General features: G+C 39.4%; 1 protein-coding gene across 1 annotated transcript; it reads right to left on the reverse strand.

Moving 5' to 3' along the window:
- Positions 1 to 2,471: 2,471 nt before the first annotated feature.
- On the reverse strand, positions 2,472 to 2,853 carry LOC139641937 (transmembrane protein 178B-like; the record flags this gene model as incomplete). The annotated part of the gene is made up of 1 exon (XM_071516612.1): positions 2,472 to 2,853. A coding segment is annotated over exon 1 (382 nt), but the record flags the coding sequence as incomplete, so codon positions are not given.
- Between the last annotated feature and the right edge of the window lie 11,897 nt (positions 2,854 to 14,750).

The raw sequence follows: 14,750 nt of genomic DNA on the forward strand, positions 1-14,750 counted from the left end.
ACGTCTTAAAAACAGATTTTTACACACTTTCTTCCGTTTCTTGATCCTGCTTACTTTTAATCTCGTGTCGTTTCTTATGTTTTCTTTAATCCGATTTCACCCGTTTATCGTCTCTGCCGAGGACTTCGTTTTTGTCCCGTCTGCTGTCTCGTCTTCATCTGTCTGTCTGCAGGATGTCTCAAAAAAAAAACGTATGAACGGATTTCCATGAAATCTGGTGGACAGATTGGCCTTGGGTCAAGCAGCAGCTGATTAGATTTTGCTTGGCGATCCAGATCTGGAATTTCCACCATTGAACTTAAGTTTGAGCTTTAGTTTTTTAGCCATAACTACGTATGTAACTAAAGGAGGTAAAGACTTGATTCCAAATGCAAAGGGTATGTTTTCAGGATTAAGAAATCAACTTAAAACTGAAGTGACAGGAATGCTGTCTTTATGGGTCTCAGCAAGTTGGAGGATCCAAGTTCTCCTTGTTTTCTTATTTTTCATGTTTTCTCTTTCTTGTTTTTACATTTTTTTTACTATTCTTGTTTTTTACGCCTTTCTGTAAAGCACTTTGTAAGCTCTCAAGTCAAGTCAAAATGTATTTGTACAGCACATTGAAAACAACCACAGTTGACCAAAGTGCTGAACAGGCTTAAAACACCAAAATAAACGAATATAAAAGTAAAGAACACATAAGAATAAAAGAAAACAATCATAATAATATAGAAGATGAAGTCAAGGTGTCAAGCTCAACGCGAATTTAAAGCGAATTAAGTCCTATGTAAATAAAGTTTCTTCTTCCTTATTATTATATTATTATATTATTATATGGAGATTTTTCGTGTGGTTGCAGGTGGCTGAATGTTACCCAAGCGCTGTGCCTGGATCAGAATTTCAGGACGTGTACACTGAGATAAACACGGCATTAACCTCCATGGCTCTGGGTGGCCGTCCCGCTTGACCCGTCGATGTGAAATTATCACTGGACCCGTCACTAAGGCTGCTTCTGCATCATGAGAAAGCCTGAAGGCCTCGGAATAGATCGGCCTTCCGACTATGGGGGTTATTCATCTGATCACTGGGCCACGCTGACTGTGGGGGGCTGGCCCATTACTGCAGATGGCGGGCCATCAAGGCCTCAAAGGAAGGCACAGCTGCAGCACACACACACATGGGGAGCGAGAGAGAGAGGGAGAGAGAGAGAGAGAGAGAGAGAGAGAGAGCGTACACACACCCCTGTCCTCTTCCAGCTTGGACTCGGACCAGTAACTTTCATCAGAGGCCGCCGCCTCCTTTCTCTGTTTAAAACACACAAGGCGGCCTGTGTAGCAGGATCATGACCCCCTAAATATCAGGAGGATTAATTCAAACCACCCACCACCCCCCCACCCCACATACACACACACACACACACACACACACTCCTGCCTCCTGTGTATTTTAGAAGCACGGTTTAGTTTTACTGAAGCAGATTTTTGTGATTGGCTTCGGTGACAAACACAAACACCTCTTCCCCTTTTAAAAGGAAATGTCTTTGAGTCTCCTTTTAATGCATTTAAAGGCATTTCGACTGCAAATGAGGCTCGGCCATGTTTCATAATTTAATAATTAACTTTGTGCCCTTCAGATCAGGGTTCAGTTTTACAATCTTCTGCTGCATTTCCTTCCTTCCTTTCACGGACCGACAGTTCACTCTCTCGCACACCTTTGCAGACTTTTCTCACGTAAATGCATATCTTTTTTTTGTTTCAATCGTTTCAAGTGAATTTCAGTCGACCAAAATGCAACTTTGACCCAGAGTGCTGAACTGAAACTAGATTCCCTCTTGAGGAAATGACGGAAGCCCACACACGAGTCATGAATGAATGGCAGGGGCCCTCTGTTTTGAAAATAGCCATGGCCATTTCTAGAAGGAACCCTTAACTCTATATTATGTGGAAGGTTATGGGGACTATAAAGAAGGAGATGTGAGGTGCCCCCACCCCCCACCCCCCCACCCCCCACCACCTCTCTCTGCCTCATGCTGTATTGGTGTGGTCGAGTTGGCAAGCCCCACAGAGCCTGAAATGATTATGTCATTATTTAGCACCACTTAACTAAAAAAAAAGGGAGGTATATAGGCTTTAATCCGACCTGAGACCAGGGAAGCGTGCATGCATCAGATTCACATTCACTTCCCTCTTCTGCAAAAAAAAAAAAAAAAAAAATAGCATGACAACAAGCCGCCTGCCTGCTGCTACAGGCCATCTATAACCACTGAAACACCGAGACAGCAAGCCCTAATGACGTTTTGAGAGGCTGTTACCCTAGAAAAAAAAAAAAAAAAAATGTAGCTCGAGCCTAATAGTGTGACCAAAACACAAAGCAGGCGCATTCTTTTTTTCCCCCCATTAAAAAAAAAGCCAAACGTCTGGATAGCGCTGTGTAGTGTGTGTGTTTTGGAGCTAACAGACAACTTTCACTTCGCTATTTTTTTCCGCTCTTACCTTTCCGGATGAGGTCTTCTATGTCTTGGTCGAAGCCCAGTCGATGGCACTTGCTCCACAGTCCCATGTTGGTGGAATTGTACTGCCTGCTGCACTCGTCCGCGGCGCTCATGGCGAAGAGCTGCCGCCGGCTCCGGGCCAGCAGCAGCTTCTCCTCCCAGCGGGGCACGCTGCTCCGGCTGGCCCGCAGCGGCAGGCTGTTGTTGGGGATGTAGATGAAGCCCGGGTCCTTACGGCGGGTGGAGAAGCTTCGGCACCGCTCCCGGTACCGGCGGGCGTCCGTCTCGTACCAGTGGTCGGAGCAGATAGCCACCGCCAGCATGCCCAGGGCGCAGAGAGAGAGGGAGAGACCGGCGTAGAGCAGTAACTTCCCGGCGGCCATGCTTCGCTTTTTTCGGTCACGGCCGCATCGGCTCCTTCAAACACGGACGGACAGCTGCTCCTCTGCGGCTTCCGCTCCGGTTCAGCTCACATCGCCTCTGGACGCCGGTATCGGTAGCATTATCGACGCGAGTGGAAAGCGAAACCTCGGGCAGCTCAAATAGCAAAAAAAAAAAAAAAAAAAAAATGTAAACCGAAATTCCGAAATTCCCCGTGTGTGTTGGTGGGGCTGCGGAGTCCCGACGTCGTTCCCTGTGCTGCAGCGGCTCGACGGGGAGAGGACGCTTATCTCATCTCATCCGTGGCTCCTCGGCATCCATCTGTCTGAGCAGGGGCGACACCAACATGCACAAACCCCAGATCAGCAGAGTCGTGAGGTTTAATAGTCAACCCGCAAAAAAAAAAAACATACACACACACAATGGCGTATCCCATATTCTACCCACAATCACCCTGACTTCAAAAACCCACCCACCAAAAAATGCATGATGGACAAAGAGGGGCAGTGAACGCTGTAGAAACAACTAGACACAATCGTGGGAATTACACTTCGCCATAGCCTGTTTAGAAATGAAATATCATGCTCTCCTTATTGGGATACATGCGAACCAAAGCTGCTACCCGGCGCCCTTATCCTGAAGCCCTAATGCTGTGAGTTTAAAAGGTATTTTAGTTTACCTGTTATCCACATAGAGCCCAGACCGCAGACCGTCCGTCAGCTAACGGAGTTGAACAGTGAAATCATCCAGCAGAGGCTCAGCAGCCCCAGCAGGTGTGACGGGATGACGGCAGCTGCTACAGAGCAGAGAGGCCTGCTGATGGACCAATGAACACGAGTCTGTCTGTAGGCTCACTGGCAGCGTTACAGGATATAGAGCTCATATGGATGATATTATTTTCAATAAACAACTAGCTTACTACTAGTAGTCTAGTAGTAGTACTGCGATACTAGGCTACTACAAGTGCTACTACTACTACTAGTACTGCCTCAATTACTAATAATACTAGCCTACTAGGACTACTTCTACTGCCTCTGTTGCTACTTATATATTACTTCTACTACTACTAGTAGTAGTATTAATATTACTATTACTACCACTACTAGTACTAATATTACTATTACTATCATACTGGTAGTACTGCTTCTGCTGCTACTGCATCTATTACTAGGATAGCTACTACTGCCACTAGTCTAGTAGCTAGTACTAGTAGTAGTAGCTCCTACTACTGCTACTATGAGTACTACTACTACTACTGCTAGCCTATACTACTACTGCTACTACTACAACTGCAACTACTTATGCTACTACTACTACTACTATTGTTTATTACTACTATAATACTAGCACAACTACTACTACCCAGTGGTGGAAGAAGTACTCAGATCTTAAGTAAAAGTAGAAATACCACAGTATAAAAATACTCTGTAAAAGTAAAAGTCCTGCATTCAAAATGTTACTTAAGTAAAAGTACAAAAGTATTAGCATCAAAATGTACTTAAAGCAACAAAAGTAAAAGTACTCATTATGCAGAATGGCCCATTTCAGAATAATACAGTATATATTATATTATTGAATTATAATTATTGATGCATTAATGTGTAAGCATCACTTTAATGTTGCAGCTGGAAAAGGTGGGGCTGATTTCCACTACTTTATATACTGCTGGGTAGCTTACAGTAATCTATAATAATACATCACAATTTATTAGTTGATTATATTTTGAATCTATTTTATATCTATTTTGAATATATTTTGAATAATCTGAATCTGCAAAGTAACTAGTAACTTAAGTTATCAAATAAAGGTAGTGGAGTAAAAAGTACAATATTTCCCTCTGGAATGTAGTGGAGTAGAAGTATAAAGTAGCATAAAATGGTAATACTCAAGTAAAGTACAAGTACCTCAAAATTGTACTTAAGTATTCAAGTAAATGTACTTACTTTCCACCTCTGCTACTACCACTACTATTGCTGCTACTGCTACCCCTCCTCCTCCTATTACTACTACTAGCCTACTACTAATACAACTACCACTTGACTAGTACTCCCTATAACTTTGCTATAGGGAGCCAAAGTTCAAGATTATTGTACATCTAATCTTGAGGTTAACGTTTAAGTTCACTCTCCACCACTCTAAACCTAAATGTGAAGGCGACTAAATTGTCACCAACTAAATGGACTAGAGACACATTCTGTGATGGCACATTGATACACTGATACTCATACATTATACTCATCATACTCATACATTATTATATACAGCCCAACGACCCCACTAAGGTTTGGACTTCACATGGAATCTAACCTCTACCTTTGTGATCTCAAAGTAAAATAAAGTCAAGTAGTAAAATAAAACGGAACAAGAAACAGCTCTATAGCAGCAGCTGCTACTTTCCTTGTCAACTCATATGTTATTCATTCCTTTTTCACAGCGAGGGTGGACAGGAGGAAGAGAGGCATGACAACAGAGTACGAGCCATATTCTGACCTATCAAGGCTCGGTAGCCCGGATCAGTGGTTTTCAATCATGAGCCATTGTGACCCCAAGTGTCTGCAGGTTTTCAGTCCAACCAAACACTACAGCAGCTGACTCCACTGGTTAGTCCCTCCTGTCTAGTTGGAAAGAAGTGTGAAATCAGCTGCTGTGGCGTTCGGTCGGAGTGAAAACCCGCAGCCTAGACTGACATCTTCCTCCAGTTAGTCCTCTGGCTCATCATATTGTCATCTTGGAATTATGAGGTTCTATCTGGGTGGAGTGGAGTTCTGAGATATGAAGCGTCAAAGATTCAACACACCGGCTTGAAAAACTGGTTACGAACTTATGTCTTTTGAAATATTTTTTTACCCCAAAATGTTCTTTTTCCTAGACGTACTGTAACACCACATAAGCATAAAGTAACATTCAAAGATCATGAATAAATGAAAAACACAAACCTATAATTCCGAGCTCACAATATGCCAAATCATATCCTAACCCTGGAAGGACTCCAATCAAACACTACAGCAGCTGAGGATAGCAATGATTACTACTCTCTGGGTGAAAGTGTGTTAATCAGTTGCAGTGAAAATCTGCAGACTCACACGGTTGAGAACCAGTGTTTGAGATCGAAAAAAAATCCCAAATTGCATTTTCCCTCGCTTAGTTGCACACACTAGTTTTCACATTTCACAAGCTGAATTAGTGTCTCTGAGAACCTTGGTGCTCTAAATTAAATTGATCTCACGTAATCGGGTGTTCCTCTGTGAACCATCAGCTTCGGTGCTTTACTTACAACATGCATTGACTGGTTTATTTTGCGCTCCACTCTGACCATTGCGTAGAAACTACACCTACATAATTTATGAGCACTGCTGTTATCCACCTGTCAAGGACTCCAGCCTACAGATGGGGGGGGGGGGAGTCATCAGCTCTATTTGACAACGTAAAGCAATATTTCTCCTCCGTGGAGGATTTTAATTTTTCAACACACACACCCGCAGTCAACTAATATCAGCTGCCTTGGAAGTCTTTCGAGAACCCGGGGAGGGGCCCCTCTGCGGGGGAAGTGGAGCTATAGAGATGAGAGACGATATTAAGGTTCAAACAGAAAAAAGGTCTTTCTATTGCACAGCCTCATAAAATACAACTCAATTCTTTTTTTCTTTTTTTACGTTTTTTTATTGAATTTTATACAAAATACAACAACAAAAAACAAAAAGCAATTATTTGGTTACGATAATGTAGTGGGCATTAGAACATGGTAACAGTTACAGATGTACAGTACCAAACCATCAGATTCTTGTCACGGTTAAGTTGCTCCCTTCGGACATATACCCACTAAAGCCATCCCATTGTTCTTCAACCATATCTTTTTTCCACTTCAATCTTCACATGCAACAATTTCCATCCTTTGTTCCCTCCACATTTTCAGCATAGGAGTTTGAGGTTCTTTCCAACATCTAAGAATCAGCCGAGCACAGGTTATTAAGCCAGTTGTTAATACTCTAAATGCAAATTTACTCAACTGCGGCACTACAGATCTACCCCCAAGGAGACACAACTTTGGTGATCTGGGCAGTTCACATTCTAACCAATCAGCCATATATTCCAGAACATTCCTCCATAAAGGAGAAACCATGGCACATTTACATTTCCAACATAATACTCTCTTTAGAGCCATTTTATTGAGTCTTGTTGGGGTGTAATATTGTATTGTCCTCTCCCATGTTTCTTCCTCAAATGTACAACAACATCATCCTAAGGTTTTTACAACCATTGTTATTTACCCAGGGACATATCTCATACTACGTTGATGCTTTATGAAACATTGTTGGTGGTTGTAAGTAGTACTCTATTGGGTTTTTTCTCTTGATGGAAGTGAACTTTCCCTTTAATACAGTGTCTAATTTGTAAATATTTCCAAAGATGGTCATGTCCCTCCGGATTGTATTTTTCCCCTCATTCTGTTATAGGAAAGGAAATTGCCCTCTTCAAATTTCTCAATTTCAATAATTTCTCAACCACTGAGCCCAATAAATTGTCTGTTTACCTATTTTTATTTTGGGGTTGTACCACATGGATGCATATTTTTGATTATTGATACAACTCAATTCTTGAAAACAGGGAACAAAAAGTCTTCTTCTTCTTCTTCTTCTTCTTGGCTGAGTGAGTCTTTATTCTGACTGCTTTCCGGGAAAGAGAGCAGAGAGGTCACTCCAGCACTAAACCCGCCAAATAATGGCTCGTCCAAGCCGGGTTTAAGGAGTAGCAGCCATTAGCTGAAGTGGCTTCAGGTGTGTTAGAGTGGGGGTAGCTGCTCATCAGCTGGGCTCCCATACAGCCAAGCAGCTCTCGCTCCCAGGAACTCTGTCCATGGTGCTGCTGTGGGGCAGAGGGAGGGTGCTGTCCATGGTGCTGATGTGGGGCAGAGGGTGCTGTCCATGGTGCTGATGTGGGGCAGAGAGTGCTGTCCATGGTGCTGCTGTGGGGCAGAGGGTGGGTGCTGTTCATGGTGCTGCTGTGGGGCAGAGGGTGGGTGCTGTCTATGGCGCTGCTATGGGAGAGGGTGGGTGCTGTCCATGGTGCTGCTGTGGGGCAGAGGGTGGGTGCTGTCCATGGTGCTGCTATGGGAGAGGGTGGGTGCTGTCCATGGTGCTGCTATGGGAGAGGGTGGGTGCTGTCCATGGTGCTGCTGTGGGGCAGAGGGAGGGAGCTGTCCCTGGTGCTGCAGGCTTGGTGGTGCTCATTACTTTTGCTGTATTTTATTTCTTCTAAATAAGATCACATTTCTAATTATTATTAATAGCCTAGAAATTTGATCTTACAATTCAAGCAAAAACGACAGCCATTTGGTGTCATTTGCTCATTCCTGCCATTTCCAGGATAACAGTGGAAAACGGATCCCAGTTTAAACATTTTTCACTACACCTTAGGGCTATCACACCATAATCATTTTAATACGTTTTTCAATGAAAATGATGATGAAATAATGATGTAAAAATTATCATTCCCTCTAATATCGCAAATCATATCGCAATTGCAAAATCAGTCAAAATAGTCGCAATTAGATATTTTTTCAAAATCGTTCAGCCCTAATTTGCAGATATTGAATTATTAGATTTGACTGATTAGACTAGACTATACTAGACTAGACTAGACTAGACTAGACTAGATTAGATTAAATGTTATGTCCCCCAGTGGGGAAACTGGGCTGTCGCAGCAGCAAATAATAATAGGATACAGCAAAGAAGAATAGGATATGAATAAGAATAGAATAAATTGATAAATTGATAAGTTTTATAAGCATAAAACTCTCACACATACTGTATCAAGTACAAATGTATGAATGAAAATTGTGGAATCCAGTTTTACAGGATGTAAAACAGCAGCATTATTGTCAGTAGAAGCATAACTTATTGAGAAAGACTGTGAGATGTGTGCATTATAAAACAGGTAGAGAATTCTAAAAATGATTTAATCATAAGGATTTTTCTCAATATCAATATATATCACGATATGGTTCATGTATGCAAAATCACGTTAAATAATCAAATTAATGTTCATCTCATTGAACCAAATGGTAATGTTAGGTGTGATGTCAAACAAAACTGAAATTTTCAAATAATATTCCTACCATACCTCATTTTATCAGAGTTTTTAAGTAAAATTTGCTTGTCATCATCAATTCAGACAGCAGAAATATGTGTCATGATATTAAAATATCTTCATATCATCACGATATGATTCCACTGAAAGACGATAAACGATAATATTGAATTATCGCCCAGCCCTACTACAATTATGATTATTATTATTTTTTTACTATCCTACAACTAGGAGATTATAGGTTTTAAAAGTTATAGGTAATTATAGTTTAAAGGGTTGCACAATTGTGATGCAGCCGGGACACTATGACACTATATTCGATATTGCGGAAAATATCGCGATATTCAATATTATCGCATATCAGCCCAAGCCTAGTCTATAGTCCGCTTTTATACTCAGAATCTTTTCATTGATAACTGTAAATAATGAGAGATTCTTTTTGGAAAAAGAGTCATATAGATGCAGACAAAAGCAAGCAATAGTGTCGAAATGTGTTTTACCAAACATAAATATCTTGGTTCCTGGACTGAACAGAGAAAATACACAAGACAAGACTACAAGAGAGACAAAGTTTCACCTGTCCACCAAATGAATGTTCCTACATATCTACCTCCCGCTCATCAAAAGCTTAAATAGGCATAGAATTTTACTAGCAAAGCATAATTAACTGATAGAGTATTGTATTCTACTTTGCTCTCTGCCTGAAAGTCTTCACCGTTACTGTTGAGAAAATGAGGAGTCTCATTATAAAATGTGCACAATGCGCAATATGGCCTACTGCAATTTTCAAATTGCAGGAGGCGCAATATTTGTTAAAGGTGAAATGTGTCAAAATACCATTTTAAATGAAATATTGTGGTGCTGCAGAGATGTCCTGGCCTACACATCATATTCTACAGATTTAAGAAAACCTCTTTGTTTGGTACAGATCCCCGCAAAAATCACACCATAATCATTTTAATACGTTTTTCAATGAAAATGAGAATAATGATGTAAAAATTATCATTCCCTCTAATATCGCAAATCATATCGCAATTGCAAAATCAGTCAAAATAATCGCAATTAGATATTTTTTCCAAATCGTTCAGCCCTAATTTGCAGATATTGAATTATTAGATTTGATTGATTAGACTAGACTATACTATACTAGACTAGACTAGACTAGACTAGATTAGATTAAATGTTATGTCCCCCAGTGGGGAAACTGGGCTGTCGCAGCAGCAAATAATAATAGGATACAGCAAAGAAGAATAGGATATGAATAAGAATAGAATAAATTGATAAATTGATAAGTTTTATAAGCGTAAAACTCTCACACATACTGTATCAAGTACAAATGTATGAATGAAAATTGTGGAATCCAGTTTTACAGGATGTAAAACAGCAGCGTTATCGTCAGCAGAAGCATAACTTATTGAGAAAGAATGTGAGATGTGTGCATTATAATAACAGGTAGAGAATTCTAAAAATGATTAAAAATGGTCAGTATAACAATGACAAAAGACAATATGTGAAAGATTCAAGTATTTATACAGGGTTTGCACAAATGTGTTTAGATTCCCTTTAAAGGTGCTATCGTGTATCCGTTTAACGGAAATAAATCATTCCCACATTCATTTTGAGACATCAATATAATTATGAGACCAGTGGTGAGAAGGCTGGCAGCCACATTGCACTTTACATTTGTGCGCCACCAGGTCAGATTTGGCGGGAAATGTGCTGGATTGCTTTATGGCACAAAGGGAATCGCTTTGCTGCTGTTCTTCCTGCAGCAACAGAGCTAAAGCTTCCAGTCAGAGTTTCTGGCAAAAGTAAAAGAAGTGAAAGACAAAAAGAAAATCAATTCCAACTTGTTTATCCTCTTCAGTAAAGCCAAAGACGCCAGGGAGGGGGAGGGAGGACATTAGGAATCAGGGTTTATGGGAAATGTAGTCTTCATTTTTAAAAAACACTAGCACTTTCTCCCATGTGCCTTAAATGTAAAACAGACATCGGTACTTTAACCCACTGTTTCTGGTCTTGTCGTAAATTGCAACTATATTGGTCCAATGTGTGAAATGAAATGGAAAAAATATTGGGTTTAGCATTGGAACTGGACCCAGTGGCTTTGATACTGGGCCTTCCAAGCAAGGGTATAAAATCAATTCATAAAAAAAAGATTATATTGTATCCTTACCTTCGGGCAAGGGAAAACATTCTGTTACAGTGGATTAATGACAAAGTACCAACAGTTAAAGGCTGGCAGAGAGTATTGTTTGATTTAGTACCATTAGAATATCTCACATGTATTTTACACACTAAAATGGATGCTTTCTTTAAAATATGGGAACCATTTCTGAATTATGTAGAGCCTGGTGTGGCTGCTATACTGTTGCAGGGCTTTTCGTGAACTGTACATAACAGTGGTTACTCATTTATTAAGATGAGCTTTGTTTTGTTTTGTTCTGTTTTTTTTTTATGTTTTACTTTATTGTCTTGGTTATTGTATTGTTGTCTTCTCAATTATGTTTTGAATAAAAAAAACACAAAAAAAACCCCACTAGCACTACCTATGTGAGATAAAGGCTACCAATCGTCTCCACCGTGGCTTTCATTCGTTTACAGTAGCTATGCCAAGGTATCACTATAAACAACAAAGATATATTGATGGACACTCAGATACACCCACACATCTCCATGTGAGCCTGGAGTATTTTCATTCAGTGAACTGTCTGAAATGCCTGTGGTAGTAACCTTTATTGCTCCTGCTGATGCTAGTTTTCACTGCAATTGAATTGGAAGATTGATTTTCCCATTTCCCATCATTCAAATTGCTTGTGTGTTGTTTAAGTGTTTGGCTAGCTAGTATTCGATTTATTACGAGTTCCCCGGCTTCCTGGTAAGGTCAGTCGAGTCCTTTTACGACATCAGATGGGTTTTGCATATTGTTTGTTGGATTTCTTCATTGTAAGCGGGCTTAAAGGAATAGTCCACCCAAAAATTAAAATTCTGTCATCATCTCCTCACCTTCATGCCAGTTGAAACACAGGTGAAGTTTGTCCATATAACACACAGGGAGGCTGCCAGCACAACTCCATAGCAGCCTTCTCCAAAACAACTGAAGTCAACAGACAAATAACAAACAAAAGACAAATAATGGTGTATAGGTCTTTCTATTCACAGTGTGATTGTTTCTGTTTTTGTTTTGGAACTCTAAAGAACAGGTCCCCATTGACTTCAGTTGTTTTGGAGAAGGCTGCTACCAAGTTGTGCTGCAACCTCCCTGTGTGTTATATGGACTAACAAATTTCACCTGTGTTTCATTTGGCATGAGGGGGAGTAGATGATGACAGAATTTTCATTTTTGGGTGAACTATTCCTTTAATCCTTTGTTGCGGATATGTTAGCATGAATGTTAGCACTAACGTCGTGAAATTGTAGTGGAACTGAGTGGTTTTAGCTAATTTGATTTGATTACATTAGCATGTAATTTGCGCTAATAGCTTTCACTTGTTCTGAAAAAATAGTTTTTGTATTTTCTTTTTTTTCTTAATTACCTTCTCGTATTGGGTTGATTTTATTGAGTTACTTTCCTCCCTATGACATATATGTTGTAATGAACTTTTGAAGTGTTATCTCAATACATTTGACTCGATGTAATGAAGGCCTGTAGCCTATTTTGATGAAGTACTAGCCTATACAAACCAGTGGGGTTACAGTTTAAATCACACAAGTAAGTATAATTCATAACTACTTTTCAGTTGACGACTTGTTGGCTTTCTCTTACCTCCCAAAATCCACATTGAAATGGATAGGAGCTGATCTTCACATCACCGCCTGCTGGGCAGACAGGGCAGCCATCCACACCTGTACACAACACATACAGAAAATCGGGTGGTGGAAAGTAACTAAGTACATTTACTCAAGTACTGTACTTACGTACAATTTTGAGATACTTGTACTTTACTTGAGTATTTCCATTTGATGCTACTTTATACTTCCACTCCACTACATTTCAGAGGGAAATATTGTACTTTCTACTCCACTACATTTATTTGACAGCTTTAGTTACTTTTCACATGGAGATTTGACACAATGGATAATATAACAAGCTTTTAAAATACAACACATTGTTAAAGATGAAACCAGTGGTTTCCAACCTTTTTGGCTTTTGACGTCTTACAAAAAGCAGTGTGTAGTCGGGTCACATTTCAGATGTCTATGAGTTGTTAACAGCTCCACCAAATAGTGATTTTTCCCTCTAAACCTCACATGGTTTCATTTCAATGAATGTTCAAATGATCCAATATTTCAGCAAAAATCAAAGATTAGAGAAAAAGTCCAAAAACTGAAAACAGATTTGTGTATCAGAACTTTGTTTTTTCTTCTTTCCTCTCCCATTAATCATCTCACGACCCCTCAGATTTATCCGGTGACCCTTTGGAGGGGCCCGACCCCTAGGTTGGGAACCACTGGACTAAACTAGCTAACTGTATATAAAGTAGTTCAAACTAGCTCCACCTCCAGCAGCTACAACAGTAACATGCTGCTTACACACTGATGTTTCAGTATTAATAATCTAATGATGTCATATATAATAAAATATCAGTCAGAGGGACTAAACCACTACTTTGACTTTAATACTTTAACTACATTTTGCTGCTAATACTTATGTACTTTTACTTAAGTAGGATTTTTCATGCAGGACTTTTACTTGTAATGGAGTATTTTTACACTGCTGTATTGGTACTTTTACTTCAGTAAAGGATCAGAGTTCTTCTTCCACCACTGTATATGACCTGCTCAGCAGTGGAGGTGGAGAAATGTAGGGTAACATGGCTCACTGTACAAACAGTTTTGTGGCTGCAGTTGTCACTGTTTCTTCGTATCTGGCGCCCTCTTCTGTTCAGAAATCGTAACGGCATCACAGAAATAGACTTGATAGAAGTGCTGTCAGGATGCAGATTGAACTCACTCTAACCAATGTCATTGCCAATCTACTATAGCATCTCACCGTTTATCAAAACAAGATACAATACAAGAACAGAAACATGATTAGATTAAACTTTTATGATCATCGTTGCAGCAGCAAATAGTAATAGCATACTGAAGGGGGAAATAAGAATATAAACATAAAATAAAGTAGAAACAAGAATATAGAAAGCTTGGGTTGTATAAATATATGCAAACCAACAATTTCAACATGTGCTATATGTAGAATGTATAAATGGGAAGTATTGGGAAAAGTCTATTATTGTGTAAAATATTAATAGGACTTAGTGAGGCAAAGAATAAATTAGTGCAGCATATTTAACATATGAAAAATAAACTAAAAAATATCATCTAACATTATACAAATAGAGACATATCAATATGTATGCAGTATGAAATAATAATAGCTAATAATAATAATAATAATAATAATAATAATAATACGCTTAGAAATATAATATAAAATAAGAAATATAACTAATAAAACAATAAGAAAATGGAATATAACTAATAAAACAATAAGAAAATGGAATATAACTAATAAAACAATAAAAAATAGAATATAAATAATTGTGGGGTTATATAAACATAATGTGAGTCATTCCTACCACATCAATAAAATATTGTTTTAATCGCTTTAGAAAACATTGTTGGGCGATGTAGTAGAAACAGCCAAGAGAATTAATTGAGAATGACTTTATTTTTTGCAGTAATTTATTTGGAGACGTGCGACTGGACTTATTATTACTAATACAGGTTTAGTACCGCTGCTGTATAATAAACGGAACTTTGTGTAAAAGCATTGCACTGCCCGACTTCTTAAGAGGGACGGACTTCCTGT

This window comes from Centroberyx affinis, unplaced genomic scaffold, assembly GCF_046629955.1.
Source record: "Centroberyx affinis isolate AG114_WGS23_722 - 3 ecotype Tasmania unplaced genomic scaffold, CSIRO-AGI_Caff_v1 ptg000411l_1, whole genome shotgun sequence".
Lineage (NCBI taxonomy): Eukaryota > Metazoa > Chordata > Actinopteri > Beryciformes > Berycidae > Centroberyx > Centroberyx affinis.